Source organism: Buteo buteo, chromosome 10, assembly GCF_964188355.1.
Source record: "Buteo buteo chromosome 10, bButBut1.hap1.1, whole genome shotgun sequence".
Classification (NCBI taxonomy): Eukaryota; Metazoa; Chordata; class Aves; order Accipitriformes; family Accipitridae; genus Buteo; species Buteo buteo.
This window is the reverse complement of record NC_134180.1, coordinates 31126311-31149669: the sequence shown is the minus strand read 5'-3', so window position 1 is coordinate 31149669 and position 23359 is coordinate 31126311. Positions and strand designations below refer to the sequence as shown.

The window sequence follows — 23359 nt, the reverse complement described above, 5'->3', positions numbered from 1 at the left end:
AATTTTTTGTTCCGCAGCTTTCAAACCTTCTTGTTGCTTCTATCATGTAGCTGAGAAAAAGATTTAGATTGGCAGACCAAAGTATTAAGGATGATGATAAAGTGACAGGGTTTTTAAAAATGGGAATATACATGTTTAGGAAGCAAGCAGATAAGCCAAACTGTTCCTTGCTAAGAATCAAGAAAGCTTATAAAGAAAATCAAATGTGCAGAGAAAAGAAAAAAAAAATTAGAACTTCACACAGCATCACTTCCAACTAGTTAGCTACTAAAATGACAGAAATAATTTACTTAGAAGTTATAGTTTTTTAATTTACCGAAGAAGTTATGGAACTTATCATATGAACTTACTATATTCAAATCCCTTTTTAATTAAAACAAGTGTACATCCCTGTATAGCTACTAGTCGACAGACAAATCCTTTTTAAATGATACTCAGTTAGTCTCACCTCCATGCATACAGAGAAAGTCATTATTTGAAATTGGTCCTGGCTCTGCGAAAGTCTTGAATTTATTTAACCACTGCCTGGAAACATAGAACTGCAGAAGACTTGGTTCCATCATATTCAGTAGACCTGATATCCTCCGTCTCTCTCTCTGTGCTTCTTCACTGCTCTTTCTATTACCAAAATAGAAATCATTAAACAAATATATATCCTTGTGTACAGTGCAGATAATTTACTTTGTGAAAAGAAAATGGTACTTTCAAGTAAATTACCTGGGCCATGTCTATATTTCAAAGTTCTAATAGCACGAAGTAGTTGACTTAACATGCGAAAAACTTGCACCTTTTACGCACAGCCAGAGCCACCATCTAAACGTGTGGCAGGAACCTAGACTATCTCGTTACAGAACCATGTGTCACAAGAGTCAGCACAGTTAGTACAGAGAGGGAAGGGCAGCAGAGACTACTTGCTCTGTTAAATCTATGCTTGTCCTTAGTTCTGACAAGCCATGGTACAGGTGTTAGCATGCTCATAAGAAAACTTTTTCCTGCTTTGTTCAACAACTCAAAAGATCCCTGACAGTTCCCATTCAACCCACCAGCCTGAGAAAGCAAATAGTTGGACTGCAGCAGAGACAGCAGACTATACTGCAGAGGTGATTACTACCACAGGAGAAGGAGATAAGGGTCTGCCCACCTGCCCGTTTCCTCTATGCATCTTTTGAGCTAAAGTTTTGCAAGCAGTACTCCTTGGGCAGATGTTCCTTACTTACCTTCAGAAGTAAGGTTGAACAGTAAGTAGATTGGGTAATTCCCCTACATTTCCTGTATCCCCCTACTTTTCTCATTGAGCCTGTTGTTGCTGTCCAGGTGGAAGTATCTCTGCTCTCCTGTTTTTAGATTGACTAGAATCTCTCTTTCCAAAAGCAGGTTTGAACCATTCATTCCATCCTCCAAAACTCTGACCTGAAACTTGACTCAGCATCACGCAAAAGCTGGGCCACCTCAGTTAATTTATGAGCTCAAAGTTGACTCAAATAGCTGATAGAAAAGTTTCAGGTAGACGTAATGGCTATAGCAACAAGGCTATTTATAGTATAGCAAAACAAGACTAAAAGAGTAGGAAAAAACAAATGCTATGAACCCAATTAAAATACATTACCTGCTTAAATTCAGATCAAAATTATTTAACAAAAACCTTAAGGTCTGAAAATGAAATTCAAGTAGGTAAGTTCATTTTCCAGCTGTAATTTAAAAATGCATACACCTCCTCTAAGCTTTCTAAAATGCTGAAAGAACATCTATTTTGTGTGTGTGGTAGTGTTTTGTGGGTATATTAATTTTTAAAAACAAATTTTATGAATGCTATTATTTTATAATTTATTTTAATATGTTTGCCCACAATCGACTACAGTGCTCTTTCTTGGCAATACATTATGAATTCCACACTCCTTTTAAAAGAAGACCTACTGAGTCAGACTCACAGGCTTAGCTCAGACAGTGGCAGGTACAAGTGCTCCTAATGGAAGTTAAAACATTCTCAGAACACATCTTATTTCTTGTGCAACTCTGACAAACTATCTTGCAGTCACCTTCTAGTGGAAATTTGATCTTAGTACCAGAAATTTAGTATTTGAAAATTGAGTTAAGTTACTTCTATTATTTCAAGTACAAAGATTCCTTAGACTGAAGATGATAATAACATGACTCCTCGCCTTTCATTTCAACTTTCAGGACAAGACCAGCCTATAAATTCCCTGAAATTAAATTACAACACAGTAAAACCTCTGTTGTTACACATGCCATCTGCTAAAGACTTTCCACAATTCCCTTTAGAGCTGTAACAGTTACGAGTCTGTGTGCAAAACCTCCCCTTGCACAGAATTACTTTCCTCTAATTGAAAATGAGGTAATTGGTGGCTAGTTCTAACAGTTGCTTAAAGTTCTCTTTCTAGTCATCTTACTATGGTTTATTTATGCAGATTTAATTTTCATTTTAAGATCCATACTTGTTTTAGCAGTGACAGAGCAAGTGTTAAGGACATAACTGAAGGATTAAGTCTCTCTCCAGTATAGGCTTTTCTGGTTGGTCCAATTCTTCCATTATCATTTTTGTGGGGCAGCTAATTTCTGAAAGCTGCCCAACTGCTTAAGAAGTTATTTATGTACCTGACTTATATGAGTATGATTGTACTTTTTATTTCTTACCTATAGAAGAGAACATAGGCTTCTGCGTTTTGCACTGTTGATTCCGATACTTCTGTGACACTCTGGTCATCAAATTCATACCACAAATTATTTAAATTGTTGCGACAATAAGCTATATAATGTCCACCTGGAGTGTTAGAAGCAAGAGTTATTAAAAAGTGTCCAGAGCTGCCCATTTTACTCTGCAATACATGATAAGGAAGGAAGTCCAAAAAAAGCAAGTCTTAATGGGAGAAATATTAAATCACTAGCAGACATGATCTGGATATTAACTTCTCTCAAGCTCAGGATCAGCTTTTTTTTTTTCTGAATTTCTATCAGCTAGTGGAAAGTTGCACACAGCTTTCAGCATACTCTTGAACTCTTCAAGCAGCTTGTTGACTAATGCACTCCTGAACCATGATAGTCAAACCAGAGTAAGACTGTCTGAACAATTTACCCTAATCAGTTTCCACAACGAACTCTTCAAAACTTTGTATGCTTTATAACAGAAATTAGCATAGATGTGTAATAGCTACATGATATCAAGACCATACTTAACTGTGTTTTGAAGACTATTTGTAATGTAGTTTAAATTATTACTATTTTAAGATACATATTCAACTGCCAATACTTAAATAATCAAATATCTACTAAACTGATTACAAGAAACATCATTCAGCAAGCACTAAATGGAAGATGAAGAAGCATCCAGAAAAAAATGGAAACAACTTCATCTAAACAATGGATACCTCAAGTTTGGGGAGTATGAGTGTGTGGGTAGCTTCTATAAAAATCTATTAAGTTTCTGGCTTCAAACTTTTCTTTCTCCTATTTTCCAAATGTTACAAATGCTGGAAGCACCTAGGCAGAAATGAGCTTGACATATAGCAATAAGACCTTTATTCAGCCACTCATCACTAACCATAAATAGCAGTTACTGCCTTTTTGGGGGTTAATTGGCAGCAATCATCCAAGAGAACATATTTTTAAAAAATTACTGGCATCTTTGTGGTGCTTTGTGAACTAAAAAGCAAGGCATAAAAAGCATCAAAACTCTAGACAAACAGCAGCTGTGTAGAACAGCCAATCAACTGGTCATCTACTGGCACGTAACATTATGTGTACATTTATACTGCTCACTTTCAATAGTGCTTATAGGTTTTTTACTTAATATTTGAGGATCTGTTCATTTTTTTTGACCTACAATTTTATTTAAGTATGCCATACAATTTCAAAGATGTGTCAACTCTTTAAGAGCAAGCCATCTTACGGTTCAAGGTAAAAATCACAGCATTTATCTTTCACATTATAATTAGCAATGCTATTCTATTTACCCCTCAGTATATGGATATCACCCTTCAACAGAAGTGCTGATGTGAATATGAACTGCAAAGACAAAACAATCAACATCATACTTACTGCTGGCAGTTCCATGATGGCAGATGACAGATAGGAGATCATAAGTCACTATTTGAGCTGGACTGTCCTTCGCAAGGAAAGGCTGAAGATCAAGGCCTTCCAAGGGAAAGGACACATGGGTCCCAATTTTTGTGGAAAACATAAGTTCATGTCTAAATCTTTTGAGATGAATGCACAATATCTGTAAGAAGGATCGACAGATTCACGCAAGAACTATACATGCTACTATTTGATATTTAATAAGTGCACTGTGCATGCCATCTTTTCCTTTTATTGTCTATGGCCTGAGGCAATTATCACAAACACTGTGTTCCACAGATTTTTTTCTTTTTTAAAATCAATTGCAGCTCAAGGAGTTAGAAATTAATTTGCAATTATCAAAGACTTATCTTACTGACAGTATAAAAAACCCAGTCCTGAACAGTTACTAACACTGATGCAGCAATGAACATACCTTTTCTCTTCCTCAATGCACCTATTGCACAATCTTGTTACGAGGGACATTAATTCTTCCTAATTACTGCAGCTATCAACTCATGTTTTGAAGTATAAGACTGAATTACTTTTAAAATGTAAAGTTTACAAGCATTACTTATACAAAAGATTTCCAGTCTGGCTGTGGTATTTAATTCTATGATCTACAGTGCAACTAAGTTCTGCAGGCTGACAGTAACGACATAGAAAAACCCCATTCTTCTAACTTTAGTTTTCATGTACAACATTCGCTTTCTTACAGGGTGAATAATCAAACATTGCTCACATTCTTAAAACAAATGGCAGTATGAAGATATGCTTTTGCCATATAACATTATAAACACAATTTACTCCACGCAACTCATTAGTCTTACCACATTCCTAATCATGCAAAAAAAGTGCTTTAAAGTGCATGTAGTAACAGTACCTCAGGAAATTTTTGCACTTTGCAGAATTTCACTCCATTTCTTAACCTAAGCAAAGAAAAAAAAAAAACAAACCAAAACAAATCAAAACAACCAATACTTAGTTCTGAAAAGGTTTTATTTCATTGTGCTAGATCAGCAAAAGTCTTAAGCTGAACATTACATTACTAAACCCAAAATATTTCTGGAATGTAGACTAGACATGGAGTAGCCAAAATGATAGAAACAATGACGCTTCAGAAGAAAAGACAATCTGTACTGCTGAAAAATTCAAAGCAGCAAGTACAGATAATCAAGTTCCATCTAGCTAACAGTTTCTCTTAGCATAAAGGAAAGAACTTTAAGCTTCATGAAAGCTGATTATTCAGCAAAGAGAAACAAAAATAAACTCAGTTGGTTTCTTAAGAAATTACCCACAGCAGATCACCGGTTATATAGCAAGGAATAACACTCCTTTTCCATAAAGAACTTTGAGCAGTCTTCAGACCACTTCTGTTTCTTGGTTCTTTAGTATTTAAAGCCATAGTGTGTTTATTTCTAACACACTGAGGTGACCTACGGCATATCAATGAAAACCTGCTAGTAATATAGAGGACTAAAAGCTTTTATTTTATCAATTAAAAACAATTTAGAAAGATCTAAAATTGTAGGGAACATGAAAAAGAATTAAGCGCATTTGCTTTGCAATATGGTACAGTGAGTCAGTGCTTCCTGACTCCTGGACCTTTATAATACTGAATTTCTGACAGCCAGAACACAAGGTAGTATCAAAAGATTAATAGTACTATGACATATCCAACAGAAATAAATGCCTCCTCTTGACTAACAGAAGCATTAAAGCACTCAAGACAAATTAAAACAAACAAAGGTAAAAGCCAGCTTACTTCTTACACCTTCCACAGCTGTACATGTTATCACCTGCAAATATCAGGGAGAAGAAAAATAACCATCATTCCCTAAATCCAAATAGTTATCCTTCAAGCACATATATTTGATATGTAAAAGTTTCAAGGGAATTTATCTTTAGGTTGCATTCAATATCTAACAGTCATAAAAGTGTTGATATAGCAACTAAATAGAAAGGTTCTTAGGTTTTACATTTTCAACTATGAAAAAGTACAGCATAATCTGAAGAGACAATGCTATATAATTTAACAGGGAAATAATTTACTAAATCCAAATTGAGGTTATGAGTATTAATATAGTGGTTTCTGAAATTTTTATGAACCTTCAGTGGATAAATTTCATTAAACCAAATTCAGATCTACCTGACATTTCTAAAGCAGCTTTTATGGGCATTTCTTGCCTCAAATATTCAGTTGAGTGAGAAGCTTACCTTTTTGAAATGAATGATCCCATAAGAGCAAGGAATGACTGTAGTACAGTCTAACAGGTGGCCTTTGCTTAATTGTGTGAAGCTAAGAAGATATTAATCATCTTATTGTGACAGGAGGAAAAGACCCCAGAAGAAACACGTTTGTGTAATTAACCTCTTACCCTTGAGCTCATCTCTGGCGAAAAAGGCAGCAAGACAATCTTGTAAGGTTACAACTGGACCCCAAAACCAGCTAGGAACACATGAGACAACAAACCTGAAACATCATTGACAGAAAAGAAAGAAAACCAACAAATGTTCTGCCAGAAGAGCAGAAACTGGAATTTCAAAATAGATAAATAAATAAAACAAGGTAAATATTATTTACCTTTTGAAATATTCCATAAAAAAAGCTATCCATCCCTGGGGAGCGTACGCCTCTCCACATGACCCTGCTTTGACTAGAGATGTCTGATGACTCGCAGAATGGAGTTTAGCAAGATCTTCCTTACCTGGAATAGGTAAGGACAGATCCTGAAAGGTCTCCAGGGTTACAGACAGCTAAAGAAGAAAACAAATGAAACAAAATAGAGTTAAGCTTGAAGGGAAACAGCAATTAAATTGAATTCTGTAAAGTTCACTTGTAACTACTAAATCACTGTATAGTTGAAAATTCCACTAGGTAGCCAATTAATCATAAATAAGGAGATGTAAGAATTCATTTTCTAAAAAAGAGGAAGAAAAAAAATAACATTTTAGAGCAATCTTGCACATTGTTATCACTGAATTTTTTTTTTAAGTTGTTATTAATTATTTGTCTTCCTACTAGTCATACAAAGCACTACCATTTTTGCCTCAGGCTCCTGTTATACAAGCTAGTCTCAGAAAGCTTCAGCCCATTGTTTTGACAGTATTTTACTTTGACATTATCTTGACCTGATGTAACTGGACTTGCTGCAAAAAAGACCCAGCTGTGCATTTCCTTCCTCTCATGCTGGATTTAGCGATCACACAGTCACAGAGTATAACATCAAGCAAACTTTAAAAATTCTTATTTGTTTTTTGAACTTGCTCACGAGATTACCCCGAGGTCTCGGTATTCTTAGATGTAAAACAATGGAAGCAGTAAAGGCATGCAACTGCATCAGGGTTAGGTTTAAACCTTATGTTGAGAAACTTGTCCCCAATGCAAAGATTTGGATATCCAATATTTTATACTATTGCTTTGAAACTGAAGTGGTCCACTAGATGTATTTAGATAATTGACGTTTTTAAAAGATCACATATGCTGTTCTAAGTAATTCTAAGAGGGTAACTTCAGAAAGCAGTTAATGATTCATATCACCTTTAAAAGTAAGTGTCTTTACTTGGATTCTTTGAAAGACATGAATTTTCTTAGCCTCAGTCTACCTAATAAGACTGTTATAGCAGTATGATTAGACTACCATCTTTTACTTTTCTTTGTAACATTACGTACCTGAAAACTTATGACAGTAGCAGGAATGCATTAGGATATTCAGAACATTACTAAAAACTAATCATACCTAAGTGACTTTGAAGAGCATGCCTCTTTCTCCATCCTTGCTGTAACCAATTCTCAAAATGTTATTTTCAGCTCAGAGTAAATATTCAGCTCAATGAATGCAAGGTAGTCTAAATACAAAGTGCTGGTAGTAGCTATATTACTATTTGAGTAAAAAAGTACAAAACAATCTGACCTTCTGAGGAAATCTCCCACAAAAGAATAAAGTTACCAGAGAATGACTGTATTCATAAAGCCACAAGTATTTGTATTGGGGAAAAAAAACATATTAAAAGCTAGAACTTCCTCTCCTTACTCACCCGATCACAAGTCAAGCACTGTACTGAGCTTATTATAGTCCCATCAAATATATCAGAAATAACACTCCTGTACTTCTTGCGCTTCTTCCTTTTTGGTGATGATACAGTTGAAACTGTAAAATGACAAAAATAAAATGCTGAAAGTAAATCAAGATACAGTGGATTCCGATTTCCTTCAACTTTGCATAATATAATTAGAGATCACACATATTTAAGATTAGATTGAGTCAAGCCCTGTTTTCTATTTACAAAGTATTTCTTAGAAATTACAGAACCAGATTACTGCTAGTACCAGGCAATCCATGTAGGTTCCCCAAGTAGTTTATGGGGGAAAAACAGCAGAAAATTTTGCCTCATGTTTAAGTAAAACTCAGACTGCCAGTCTTGAAATCTACAGCCTGCTGCTAACAAGATTAATCTTGGCAGGAATTGCCCAAGGTGTAAACTTAAAAAGGCACACTTTATCTGACATTTAGTTTGATCACATCTTTCCAGGAAGTTTTGACCATGTTGGGCTAAAGAGCTCTTACACAAGCTTACTGTATCACAACACTGATGACAGTGGGTTGAAGTAGACTAAATGGACTACTAGAGTCCAGCCTAACAGCAGCTTATTAAAAAAAAAAAAAGTAAAACTCCAAGCCAATAACATGTGCTCCCCACCCAAATCCACTACTAACTAGGTAAACACACCAGAGCAGTCTCTTGGGCTCTACAGATTACTGGAATGGTAGGCTAAAACAAAGACCACAAAACCTCTTCTGTAAACAGTATATTACCGAAGAGACCACTTGGAAGTCTTATAGGAGTCAAAGGCAAACTTTGCCAAAATGCTGACAGCCAGTAACAAGATAGGCAGCAAAACATAAAAATAATTACAGTGAGAAGGAAACTGAATTACTCCAACAAATCTTTCACATAGAACACAAGCTCCCAAGGCTCCTTTGTACATAAAGTGTCTGCCCATAAGCAAGTACTCTTGTCTCTTTACCGTCCAGCAGTATTATGTATTGTCTGTGTATCATCCCATACCTAGAAAGATTTCTAAAATAATAAAAAAGTCTGAATTCAAAAGTATCTCCAGCAGAAAGAACAGCCACTAGAAGTAATCTGAAAAACCCTCATTTTCCACAACATATCAGATATATTTTATCACAGACACAAACTGTCTCATAGAGCTTTTTGCCCAGAATTCTCTAAGGTTCCTTTCAATCACTCATTTTGTCACTAAACTGCTTTAAGATGGTTCTAAAGTCTTTATTTATCAGTGATGTGGAGGATGTGCTATATTTATCCACACTAACAAACAGTAGGAAGAAATGGAAGACGCTGACAAGAAGGGGCATCTTAGAATTGTGGCATCCCACAGACACCATGTGCTTTCAGCAAGGGAGAAATGGAAAAGAAGAAGGGAATACGTGTGTTGTAATTAGGTATTAGCCCTCAGACACAAGTCCTAGAACACTAGGGAATTCCCCTAGCATTATGGGGAATTAAAAAAACAACTTGTGAGCTGGCAAATGGCTGCCACACTACTCTCCTAGTCAGTTCTGCATACATATCTGGTCCCTCAATACTCAATAAAGATGACCAAGAGTTGAATTTTTAGGAAGTGACAAAAATCAGTAGTCTAGATTGGAACAGACCTTTGGATATCATCTGGTACAGTCTGTGTTCAAAGCAGCTCTAGCTGACTTTGGAATATCCATCTCCAAGAACCTCGGGGTACCTCTGGGCACCAGCTTCTGTTCCATTATTCACCTACTCATTGAAAGATTTTTTTCCTTCCATCTAATAGAAATTTTCCTTTCTGCAACTTGTTTCCATTTCTATTTGCTGCATGGCTTCGAGAAAAGTCTGGTTCTGCCTTTTCTATAACCACCCACAATGCTGATGACAACAGCAGTTCCCCTTTAGCCTTTCCTTCTCCAGGCTAAACAAACCCAGCTCTCTCAACCTCTCCTTGCACATGACCAACTCCAGCCACCTAGTACCTCTTCTGATAGACTCACTTCAGTTTGTCTAAAACCCTCCTGTAATGGTGAAGCCAAAACTGGAGGCAGTAGTACAGATGCAGTGTCAAAAATGCTGAACAAATGAACCAAGGAGGTCAATGATTTAAATCCATTAAATCGTCATTCAACATCAGTGCTAAAGCATTAAAAGGATAACATGAGCATTTTCAGAACTTACCCGGGACAGCCTGTTGAATGAAACAGGATCACAATATTAAAGTTGTGGGAGCTTTTTATTTTGGTTTGGTTTAATGCAAGCCTTAAAAGCATGTTCCAAAAGACAAGCTTTTATTAAAACAGTCTACTGTTAGACAAATAAGGGGGAAAAAAATTATATATTGTTCCTCGTGCCCTAAAGCTGCACTGTCTTGTGTCTAAAGGCAGTAAAAGTCTAAAAATTCTGGACGCTGATAAACGCATTATACTAGGGAAAGTGCCAGAAGAAATACTTTATGCAGCAGAGACATTAACAACCAGAAAGCAGCTAGCATTTACAAGTCTATCTACAGTATAGACACATGGCTCCTTAAACCTTAATAGACTAAAATGTTGACTTACTGAACTTCTGCTGAAGAACCAATGTACTTGTTCTCTGAAAACCATTAACTTTCCAGGGGTACTAACTTCTCACATGTTTCCCCTCTCTCCAAACCAGTACAATTGAAAAAGTTGTCTAAAAATATTATTCCATCCTCCCAAAGCAGAGGCAAATACTATTCATGCTTCAAAAGAATCAAAATTTTACAGAGTAAAGGGAGTCTTATCATATGTCCAGCTTACATAATGCTCCCTTTCCTCAGAAGGGATAGGGGATTAAAAAAAACCCTCGAGAACAATACTGCATTGCTATGCAAAACACAAGAAACAACAAAATTGAAAACTGTAATACAGAGCAATTCAGTACCAGGAGGGAGAAAATAAAGGGCCTATACCTTTTTTGTGGACTGGTGCCAGTGAAGAGCATGATGGGAATGATTTTGGAGGACTGTTTGATAAACGTGAGTTCATCCCTTCATTTGATGATGAAGTTTGAGCTGCAGATATATCATTCATGTGGACATCATTGATGTACTCTGCAATTAATATTTGCATTATTTCATAAATTCTACCAAAAAATTTACTTCAGAATGAACAGACACAATGGTCATGTAATTTATTTAACCACACTGTCAGGTCACTGGACATTTAGGAATGAAGCACCATTTCAATTCACATACCTTTTAAGTTAAGAACAAAACCAAAAAAACCCACTCTTCTGGGTTATCTGAAACCTTACCCAGTACAAATCTTTAGCTTTTCAAGGGAATTCAAATTGAATTCAGAAAACCTAAACTAAAAAATAAGTTAAGAAAGTGCATTGCTTACAAGTAAATCCACCTACCCTATTTGACCTATGCCTCTACTGTATTCTACAACTCATTTCCACTCACACAGATATTCTAGCTAAGAATTCAACTATTTCAATAACACATTAATAATGTATTACCTGAGAATCTGCTGTGTATCTGTACTTTGACAGTTCCTTGATTATTTAAACATTCAGTGGTCTCTGAAGCAGTGTTTGCGTCTTTTTCCAAGTCTTCCATAGAATTTGTTTGTTTAAGCTTGTTGCTTGGTATTTTTTCTTTCTGCCAGTCTTTGGATGTGATTGAGTTGTTATCATCATCCTGAATTAACATGGTTGTCTCTGCAGGATCCTCTAAGACAGGTTTAAAAATAGCATCGTTTTCTGTTTTATCACAAGTACCACAGGATTCACAGGTCTGAAAGCCTACATCTGACTGGCTCTTGTCTTCTTCCATACTCTCTTCAACACTCATCGGATGGGCATCTTCCAGTTCTACAACTGGTTCTTTAAGTTCTTCATGAAGCAAATCCATTAAACAACGCAAAAATTCTTGTGCATCCTAGGATTTTAAACAAATTTTACAATATTATTCCATTATATTTGGAAGATATTAAAGTTATATCAGGAAAAGATACAGATAACTAAAGCGAAAGCTATAGTTGGCTGTTAAAGAAGAATAAGGTAAATTCTTCTGTCCCAGATCTAATGTTCAAAAGAAATTTCATTTCCAGATTGCATATTTGTTTCCTGCGTCCATTTCCTGCATGTCACATGTAATGTTATCATACAAGATTCTTCCAAAACACTTAAATTCCCAAAAAGCTTATTTCAACAACTTTAACAAAAACATTGCCATAGCTTACACAAATGATAAACGTAACTCAAGCAACTACCAACACTGTGGTCAGAATCCAGCTTTGCTCGTAATGGAATGCTTCAGGGACAGACTTTTAACGTTACGCAGCATCTTCAGCAAAGCAACCAGAGCCTTGCTTTCACTGGGTATGGAAGTTCCAATTGCATCATACTGTCAACAAGATTTTAATTCTTCTTCTCAAGCCTGGACAGGATTCCTCGACTATCAGTGTTTCCACAAAGAGCTGTCAAGTATTACTAAAAGTCTAATCCATATTTGGAAATATCTTAAATGCCACCAAATTTCAACAATCCAGGCAGCAGGTTGGTTCCTGGCAATAGAGAATATCTAACAAAGCAAGCACAGGAGAAAACAATAGCCTCTTCTTGGCAACTACTACTGCTTCTATTTTCTTCCAGTTTCCTTTTTGTATTTTGCTTGTTCATAATAACAATTTTTGCTGCTCAACATTCCCATTCATCATAGCAATTACTTATTAAGCTCACAACTGCTGACTAGAAAACATCCTTTTTCTTATAAACTACAACTATCAGATTTGAGTTTTGGGTAATGAAAAAAATCTAATATGCCTATTTGCTGGTAATCCTTTAAAAAAACAAACAAACAAACAAACTCAAATTAACTGATAAACATTCGTCATAGAGCAAAAGAATTCCTTTTTCTCCCTGAAGATTGGACATGGCTGCCCAATTGGCTGCCCAACTTGGCAAGGCTGGGCAATAGGAGAGTGTTGGTCATGAAAGACCTGCTTTGTTTTAACTGTTGCCATGAAACCTACTAAACATACAACTGAAGCATGATCCAGGCAGAACCTAAAAAGGTTCTCATTAAGTGTTGCTCTGCATGGAAAAAGACATTCTCATCAGTGTTAAAAGCTGCAAGAACCAAGTTTCCATACAGTTTCTTTTTAGTTATCAAGATTGATTTTCTACTTTTCCAGAAATTCATGTGGCTCTTAAGAAATTCATGACTAAATTAAAAAACACTGAGATTACTATTTATACATTTTCTTTATAGCTACATGCAGCATTTGAACATTAAAACATGTTCTAATCCTCCAGCTCCACAAATATGAAACATGCTAACTCAAACAGCAAGATTCCTTTGAATAACAGCAGATTCCTGGAAGATGTTAGTAAACTTTTCTAATTACAGGGTTTAAATTTTTCCTCTAGCCCAAAAGCTTTTAATAAAGTACTGCAAACTGTATAAATTCAGCAAGATACTGTATGAAGGATCAACTGAAGAATGCCTTTACTATTAATAATCCATGCCTATTTAACAAGTTACCAGCTGTCAGTTCCCACAATACTGCTTATCAAACACACATCAGTGGTTTTGTTTTGGGTTTTTTCAAAGACACTAAATGAAAATTGGATACTATGTATTTATTTTTTAAAAAAACTTAACTGGTAAATGAATATTAAAAAGTTTATTATATTCTTTTTTATTTCTGAACACCTTTACTTTGTTTTCTGGGACTGCTCAAATATTAGCAGCATTATTTCACAAAAGGAAAAGGTTTAGATATATGTTATTTTATTTTTCCTTAAAAAAGGGAAAAGTAGTGATTCTTGAAAGGCCTTCAACTTCTGAGAATTTGGTATAAACAAACATAATACCCGACTTAACTGTTGATGGTTCCATTGCAGATGATCTACATTTGAAACATATAAACTAAAGTTTATGTTGCATTTGCTTTAAGCAAATATAGGAAGCATGGTATCTTAAGCATTAGATTTAAAAATAAGACATAACTTTATGGTTTAGGCAGATTTAAAAGATATCAGAAGGTTTTACCTGTTGAGAGTAGCCTCGAAACGTTGGATTAACAGTTTTAATTCCTTGAAATAAACCAGTAGGAACAACAGAACCAGGCCTAAAGAAAAAAAAGGTTAATATATAAATATATATAAAAAAGCAAGCATTTAAGTGGACTTTTCTATTTTTACTGGGATTATAATTTTACCTGCAACTGAACTATAACACATCTAACACCAATAATATTAATCTTAACCAAACGTAATATTGGTATTGAATTATTAACTATACAATTTTTTTGAAATCTGTCATCTAACAGAAATAGAGACTGTATCAGGCCTTTTATGCCACATTGCTTGTCAGAGAATCAGATGACAAATCAGACATACTCTTGGTACCATGCACAATTACCATTTCTTTACCTTCGTACTTACATTCTGAAGTACTTTCTTAGACAGAGATAACAGAAATTCCACATAATGAAATAAAAGAAATTGATAAAAAATTGATACAGAATGAAGGACATACAGGGGATAAAGTAGTTAAACATTTTAGATGTATGTCTGGCAGATATAAACTTATTTTTAAAAGCTTAATGTTACTTTGTATAGTGTTTATCATGTATTTCTTGTCAGATCTTCCTTTACTACAATTTACATCACTTATTTGTCCCATCTTTGGTAAGTATGGAAAAGATCAGGTTAGAAGGAGTGTTTTATAAGAAGTGTTTAAATCCTGCAAGTTAGTCTTTCCTTCCTTAATTTACAAGAGTAGTTCTGCCATACAGACAAAATAAAAATTAGAAACCTAGGACAGATTAATGCATCCTTCATGACTCTGGAGTTTATTTATAATCATTCATCACCAAAATGATGCAATACCTGCTTTTGTGCCAAAGTTCTGTCATCAGCTTGAGGTAACTTTTACAAATTGCCGGTTTCTTATCTGTTCGCGCTAAGCCTCCACAGTCAAGAAAAAAGTGCGTCAAAGGTGGGCTGATTAAAAAGAAGAAAATAGGATTTGTTTCAGGTTGTTAAAATAGAAGAGGAAATCCACATTTCATACAACACTATTTAAAAAAAAAAAAAAAAGACCAATACTATTATGTAATGGAACAATCAAATTTCCTACATCCTTAAATGCTGCAACCAAACATTTCCTAGTAGGACAACTTCAGCAGTACAGCAACACTGCTCCTCAAATGTACTCTGACATTTGTTAAAGCACCAGAATTGTCTAATGGGATTCAAATTCAAGGCAATTCCTCCTAGCCATCACAGAAGTACACATGTACCACTACAGCAACCATCACCATAAGCTTAGTCCATAAATAGTATCTTAAATCTTCTTTTCTCTAGAATCCAATAGTGCCACATGATGTTTGTAGGTAAATAATTTATACTTAAATGATTACTATCTGTTTGCTTCATGCAGTGTTGCCAACTCACATACTCTCTCACTTCTCTCCCTTCAACCCCCCTTCTGAAGTCACAGTCCCTCATACAGATTGGACCTAGTTTTATCCAAGACAGGAGATATCCCAGCACACCTTCAAAATTCGGCATTTCTCAACAGAATAATTTCCTCATGATTAGATGCCTTGTCCACTTCTTTACCTTCTAGAGAAATTTGCCTCAGTTCTCCTCTCCCTCAGGAAAGGATCTCAGTGAGGTCTACTTAGCCCTGTATCCTGTCTTGGATTGCAGCCAAAAGCAGATGCATACAGTAAGCATATATGATATATGCTCAAGTACTGTCCCCTCCTAAACCATTTGTAGTGCAAGAAACTTTAGACTTGGATAGTTTTTTTATCTCTTCAGCTTTTGTAGCTTTCTCCTTCGTGAACTTGTCTGGTATCCCCACAGGATGACAAGATTTTGTATTCTAGCCATTCCTAGGATGATTTAGCATAGAATGTTCCAGATGCATTGTTTGTAAGGACTGAATTTGGACCTTTTGATCTTAGCCTGTCTCTTCTTTAATTAGGGTTTATTCTTATGTATTTCCTTCAATTTCTTCTGTAGCAGAAAAAAAACCAACCCACAAATTTAATAGCTTTTATCAGATTTTCCTCTAATTTCTAGAGCTGCATATATTTTTATTTAGGACAGTGAGGAATTAGAACGAAACAGGGAAAAAGCTGAGTAGCCCATATACCATAACACTTTTTTTCCCCTATCAGTGACACAATTGTTTGTTATACATAAGACTGAGATTTAGCAAGTACACGTCTTCTTCCATGGTAGTGCAGCACTTCAAAATCCTTAAGTCCATCTTCAGAAAATGCACGTATAAGCAAATATAAAACTACATTTACAATCATTTTCCTTACCAGTTAGAAAGAGCTTGTAAAGCTGCATTCATATAACAAGTGTTTCCAATATTTTTTAATCCTGTTAGACCTGAAAAACAGAATGAATATTCAGCTAGTCTGTTAATCCAAAACAAGACACATTAAGGAAAATACTTCCTAAAAAATATGTATTAATTTAAATATTCATGTAACAGTTCTGATGCCAATTATAATGCAGAGTTGTAACTAAAAGAAACATAGGACTCCTAAAGGAATACTAATCTAACTAGAAGTAGTAATTAAGTGTTTTGATTTTGGCTGACTAGAACACTTCAGACAAGTAGATTGTATTGCATCTTACTAACTATTGATGTTTTATGACATCTGCAGATTGTAACTTAAAATACTTTTATCAATTATTTTTTTACTTTAACTTAACGATTTACCTGTTCAGTTAAATGGTTGCTATGCTATGTTTGTAACCATTAATCATATTACCAAAAGCTTCTCAAGGAAGATTTCATTCTTCTGTCTCAAGTTCATGCTAGCAGTCAGATTACGCTAAACATTCAAAACCTACTCAGCATGTGATTATCTCAGAATCAGAATTATAATTACCTATGATCAGTCTTTTTTCTATGCCAATTATACACCCCTATTTTTATACACAGACTGCTCAGTTTAGGCTTCCCCACAGAATTTATTTTTAAGCCCAGATTGTTTACTTTCTTTACTAATGTCCATATAGTTTTTCTACTACACAGTAAAGTTACAATTAACATATATTCTTTCAGTGATTATGCAGTCATGAAAAACGCTCTTCCAATGTTTGAGATGTTGTTCAAAAAAGTCATAATTACCACATGAGCTCAATTTAAAAAAATTCATCTGAAACACCTGCTATTCATAGTTACTGAAGTGTTAAATTAATGAAGCAAATAATCACAAAACAAAATTGCTTTTGTAGGAGAAAACAGTAACATTTATAAGAAAAGAATCAGTAAGACTGGAAAACTTTACATATTCAGCAATCAACACCACTGGCTCTATGCAATCCATGAAGTATAGGAATTACCCCAATTATTTCAGTCTGTGGCAGAAAAATAAAACTTACTAAGAAAATGCTTTTAACAGTTTGGTTATTTCAGTTGAATTTTTTAATACACAGAACTTCATTTTCAAGTTTTAAAAGGTTTTTCTATCTGTCTGAATGGAAATATAGTCCTGCTTCCCACATCCAAACCTGCATTCTGCCCTTCCAATTTCTGCTACAAAAAGGACAGTCATTCTTACTGAAATTGGAAAATAAGAACAGTCATAGGATTTTTTAAATTTTTTTAAATTTTTTTTTTAACAGCAGAAGATCTATCAGGAAGATACTCTCACTGCAGTTTTCCAGCCTGCAGTGTTGCAAGTAAAGTTTTTGAATAGACTTCTTTTCTTGCAAAGATATATTCTAATATTTGCTTCATCAAAAGCATTTGAAAAGAAATTTTAAGAATAAAGTTAAAATGGAGCTAAAGAAGTTTTTCCTTTAAATTTAAGAAATGTATTAACACAGTCACATCAACATCACTGGGAACTTTAATGCAATTCTACTTGTCTATTACTTCTATACAAGTTACATTCCCAAAAATATTAGTAGGACAAGAAGATACACAAATACACACATTGGTAGAACAAACTAACTGGACAGATGGCAAATTAGTGGGCTGGTGACATATCCAGAAAGACCATGCCAGACAACAGAAGGGGCAAAGTAGGGATTTTAGGCCAATGCCAGCAGACTTAGGAGAGAGAAAGCTGGTAGTAGATAAGTAAAGGAGAAATGAGGTCCATAAATTAGAATAACTCTTTTATAATCACTAATGGAAAACAAACTGCTGTGACATATGCATTGGCATCTCAAAACCAATAGCTCAACAATCTGCGGGTCAGATTTTTCTGAGAAAATGGTAGTTAGAAATACTTTCTTTCCTAACAAATACAAATATATTTTTCTAAATGATCAATACCAATTTAAGACTTGTAAAAAACAATAATTATTATATTCTCTTCTGAAATGAGAAATGGAGGCTTCACTGTTTGGAGTTTTCATCCACTCTCATTTTCATCTTTACAATAGCTTAATATTAGGGTGAGGTAACCCTTTATACCAGGAAGTTTGGCAGTGCACAAAATCCATTACGGAAAAGGAGAAAACAAAAAACCAAAAACCCACACTGGGATACTACAGGCTCAGAAAAGTTACCCAAAATGCAGGATAAGCATTCAAATCAGGAACCTTTTAGGACGGGAGAAAACATTAGAACAGATTTTAGAAAAAACTACTTTTACCAGAATGCCTAGAACACTAGTTACTTTAAACATTACTCCAACATGCTTTCTTATTTTTGTTGCTGCTTGCATGGGTGTACTACATTTATCCCTGCAGTCTCTGCTCTGAAGGTAAGTAAAGATTGCTGCAATAAAGGTGAAACTAAAAATAAAGGTCTTAGTTGGTGCAGAATAGGAAACAGTTCCACTTAGAAGAGAACTAGTACATAGCTGGAGAACAGACTTGGAGACATACACATGTCATAAAGGGCAATAAAGCACTAGATTTTGCTTTTATTACCTCTAGTCTTTAACTCATCTTCTTCCACTTCTATATCTAAGTCATCAAATACAGCTGCCAGCGGAATCTTCAGTGTGGGATTACTAGGTATTTTAAAATCCTTGTAAGGAGAATAATAAAAAAGTATATTTACTTGTATTTATCAATTTTCCTCTTAATTAAGCTTACATATAATCTCACAAACAAATCTAGAAACTGAAAATTATGTGAATGCATTTTGAAATCTCACTGCACAAAGTGAGAATAGGATTCCACAGCTACCCTGATAAAGTTTACTAAGAAAAACCTCACATTTTTGTCTTCAGATTAGCAGTGACAACATTGCATGATTTTATGGCAACAGCTGAAGAATCAAAACAAAGCAAGTTATAGTATTTCTTTCCCTTGGGTAACCAGTAAGCCAGCACTGAAAAGCTAACACAGTAGTCATCACAGAAAATTTAGTGCATATATTTTTGATATGCCACCAGATGGCTCACTACATTTAACAAATTAAACTGTTGGAAGCAAAATATACAAACAGAAAAACAAAATATTAGGCAGGCAGACATTTATTGCATGACAAGCTCTTTTTGTGAGCGCAAAAGCACATAAATAAAAATTCTAAACAAAATGTTTGACAGACTTTGTAAGTTCTACTGATTTTTCTGTATATTATACCCATTTTCTTGGAAGATTAAAACAAGTAAAGTATAACAGAAGTTCAGAAGTCTGAACCCAGCTTTATATCAAGTCACCAGAATTTCTGGATGACAAAAATTTAAATTAAAAAAAAAATATTCCAATGGTACTATTCCAATTGAGCTGCTGGCATTTTATGAGAAAATGATCAGATTACGTTCCTATTAAATGCTAAACTTTGAAGTGAAAATATTAAAGGATATTTCCTCTCTACATACATTGAAAAACTGCCCATCTTTCTGTCCAACCTGTGCATCATGGTATCTCTTCCACAGCTCTATGCCTCAAGCAAAACAATTTTAGAAATACTGTACTTATACTTGTGTCAGTTTTAACCAAGTTACCTGCCATTTTTATGTAAGTACATTAAATATGGGATAAAGAAATAACAACTTTTTTTCAGATACAGGCATTATACCAAACAATTATACTTCAGAAATTGCAGCATAATGTTCTCCAAGACAACACTTATCTAGAAAAGATATTACCAGAGTGAACAGTACTGATGCCAGCAAAGACTAATGTAACCAGAAGATAACAAAACAAATCTAAATAAACCTTGTTGAAATTGCAGAACAAGACAAGAAAATAGCATATTTCAAAATTCTCTGTATAACGTCTACTTTGCTTACTTTTTTCCTCTAACTTGTCTCCAATATTAGCTAATGCTTTATTCATTATCTTACTCTTCAGCTACTATGTTAATTGTTAAGAAGTGTAGAGTTAGGAACAGCTAAGCACTTTTATAAAGGCTTGTTTTTGATGCTATAATCATATAAACCACGACAATCTTAAGCCTGATTTTACTTGACTAATATGAATTTCCCAGATACTGGCCATATTTTTCTCCTTGGCATATTTATACTCCTTGGCAAACACTAATAGCATTCCCCTGATTTCCAGTTTGATATGTATTTTTCCACATTAATCTAATACAATATATTTGTCATTCTACCCCCAAATTAAACATATACATATACATACAATATACACAGGTTACTACTGCCTTCTTAGTGAATTCTTGCATATTAGTTAAATTTTTACCTGTTTAGGAGTGTTTGTCTGTATACCACTCTGCTGGAAAAATTTTCACCCACACATATACATACACAAAAATCAAGATCTTTTCAGTCATTTATCAAAACTGAAAACTAGACATGTTTAAACCTCAGAGACTAAGTTATAGGAATCTCTTTAAGTGTCTTATATTACTAGCTAAATAAGGTTAACAATTAGCATATATTTCTCTAAAAGTACAAATTCATTTATACAAGCACAGTATCTCAGGCAAGTATCCATAAACACATACTAAGGCATTCTGCTGCACCCTGAAAGTTAGCCAGCAATTACTGTAATGAGTTTTGAAAATAACTTTTTCAAGAGCTGACAGAATGGGGAAGCACAGGTGAACTATTCTAATCTTGCAACCTTAAATTTAAACCTGTGCTTTGTCCATATCTTACAGCTTATTGTAGATTACAAACAATTAGACAATAAGATGAAGAAGCATTCTTAGGAAGCATGCAGTACACAGAGACAGAACACAGAAGCTGGGTACTGTCTTTTTCAAGAAATTTTATAAAAATAGAGAGAAATTAATAGCAAGTTCAGCCACAAGAAAGGAGGAAAAGTCAGCCTCTCACTTGAGAGAAGACACAATTTTTACTACAAAGCTACAGCTGCCTTTGTTTCACTGGGTTAAAAAAATACCTGCACACTATTTTCTTGTGCTTGGTGAGACAGTCTTGGATTTGGTAGTGGAGAATGAGATCCTAATTTTCTATCCAGGAATACTTCCTTACTACAGGCATAACACCAAACACGGAGTGTAGTAAGGTTGACAGTTAGACAGTGTTTTGTCTCCTAAAACAGAACAAAAACCAAAACTGTGATTCAGAAATTTGGAATAATTAAATATTGCTACATGCAAGCTAAAACAGAAGTATTAAAATTTTAGCTCTTTCAACAATGAAACAAATATATATGTTAGAATATTAAAAAATAGCAATTCAATTACCGAAGTTTTAGCACAAACTATCCAACACTCATTTTTAGTACAAGTCACTCAAATTAGCAACAAGGTACAATCAGAATCTAAGCCACTGTCATATCTGACATGCCTTGGTGTAATTACAAAAGTAAGAAGAAAGCCTATTCTCAGAAATGTTACAGTTCAGAACAAACCAATTTTCCAGGAATGTCTGCTATTGGTCATAATGGCAGCTAACTCCTCTATAGTAAGGGCAGTGTTTATTTCTACTAGTTTGCTGTAGGAAATTCAAGCTATTTAACAATCAATCAGAAGAGTAAGGTAAGATTTTCAGTTCAGCTACAGTAAGAGGTGTTCATATCAAAACAAACATCCTAGACTCAGTTCTTTTGCTGACAGCTTCATACTGTGAATCAATATAAAAATTTGACAGATGGAGAATATTTTTACTATTCTAATCTTCATCTTTCTTTTTTTAACCTCTTTGCTTATTGTATGATTGTGCACACAGTTGCTATCATCCTCCAAATATTTCCACCAATCCTTCCTGTATTTCTTCCTTATTATGTCAGCACCAGCCAGGTTTATAGATGACAGATTTGCCAGAAATTAGGCAAATACTACAACTGCTGCAGGATGCCCAGGTTCCTCCTCCCCTCATTTAATAAGGCTTTGTACAAGAACAATGTTTTTAATATAAACTGTAGGCTACAATTTCATTAAGCAGCCCTCCCCCTACTAAAAAACATCAGATTACATAAATATCTCAGACAATTTTAATCATGAGAATGTGCTTGATTCTGCAGCTTCAGTTGCATAAATAATTACAAGTCTCCAGAGGAACGGCTTATGAATTTTCTTGAAGTGGACACAATGAACATGATTATTTGCAGTACAGGGACCCTTGCTGGTGGAAACTAGAGTAAGCAGAAATAAACTGATTCACATCAACCTTGTTTCTCTCATTGTAGTGAGTTTATTGAGATTTTTACTGAAAAAAAAGAAAATTAAAATCCAGAAATTAAGTAACATGAAAATCAAGACAAGGATGTCATGGACAGCAAGCAACTATCCTTTCCTTTTCTCTTACTTGGCAAGTACGTAACATTGCTAAAACATCATGTAAAGCAGGAATAAACTACCGTAGAAAGCCAAGAGGTATAAAATTGTAGGCAAGAAATTCAGGGACCATCTGTTCCCCAATTGCACTACAAGCTGCTCATTTATACATCTATTGTAAAGGCTTTAGAATGTGATTCAGCTTAAATAGCTGGCAACAAAAAATTGTATTTATAGAGATTTATATTAATGCACTATTGATTTGTATAAATACGCACTGCTCTCAAAGCCCTGCTTAAAAAAAAAAAAAAAACAGGAGTGGTGGTAAAATGCAGTCATAAAGCATACTTCTTGTAAAACCCTGGTATATACTACTTGTTCATTTTAATATTCGCCAGGGTTTTTTTTTTAGTATTTTTAGGGACCAAAAATTGCTCAGTGTGGAACCTTAGATGTATTTTCTGACAGACAAACTGTAAATTGGTGGCAAGAATTTAATTTAATCAGAAAGTCAGCAATTCTGAAATGACATGTTAATAAAACTGCCATCCCTCTGTCCCCAGTATATTTGTTAAGAGAGAATGATATATCTCATTTGCTCCATTTTGG

General features: G+C 34.6%; 1 protein-coding gene across 9 annotated transcripts in view; it reads right to left on the bottom strand.

Annotated features, from left to right (window-relative positions):
- USP33 (ubiquitin specific peptidase 33) overlaps window positions 1-23359 on the bottom strand; it is a 52243-nt gene that overhangs the window by 18620 nt on the left and 10264 nt on the right. For 6 of the 9 annotated variants that reach the window (XR_012652086.1, XM_075039201.1, XM_075039204.1 and 3 more), the window contains 15 exons: window positions 21412-21564; window positions 19021-19120; window positions 16443-16512; window positions 14992-15105; window positions 14150-14228; window positions 11611-12031; window positions 11057-11197; window positions 8110-8222; window positions 6657-6828; window positions 6450-6554; window positions 5837-5870; window positions 4955-5000; window positions 4054-4234; window positions 2653-2779; window positions 449-618 (listed from right to left, as the gene is read on the bottom strand). Coding sequence is in view for 8 of the 9 variants with exons in the window: in XM_075039201.1 (XP_074895302.1) it covers window positions 449-618; window positions 2653-2779; window positions 4054-4234; window positions 4955-5000; window positions 5837-5870; window positions 6450-6554; window positions 6657-6828; window positions 8110-8222; window positions 11057-11197; window positions 11611-12031; window positions 14150-14228; window positions 14992-15105; window positions 16443-16512; window positions 19021-19120; window positions 21412-21564 (2026 nt within the window). In the remaining variant the exon portion in view is untranslated. Of the gene's footprint in view, window positions 1-448; window positions 619-2652; window positions 2780-4053; window positions 4235-4954; window positions 5001-5836; window positions 5871-6449; window positions 6555-6655; window positions 6829-8109; window positions 8223-11056; window positions 11198-11610; window positions 12032-14149; window positions 14229-14991; window positions 15106-16442; window positions 16513-19020; window positions 19121-21411; window positions 21565-23359 lie in introns of all 9 variants that reach the window. The other 3 variants (XM_075039202.1, XM_075039203.1, XM_075039200.1) reach the window with 3 other exon arrangements.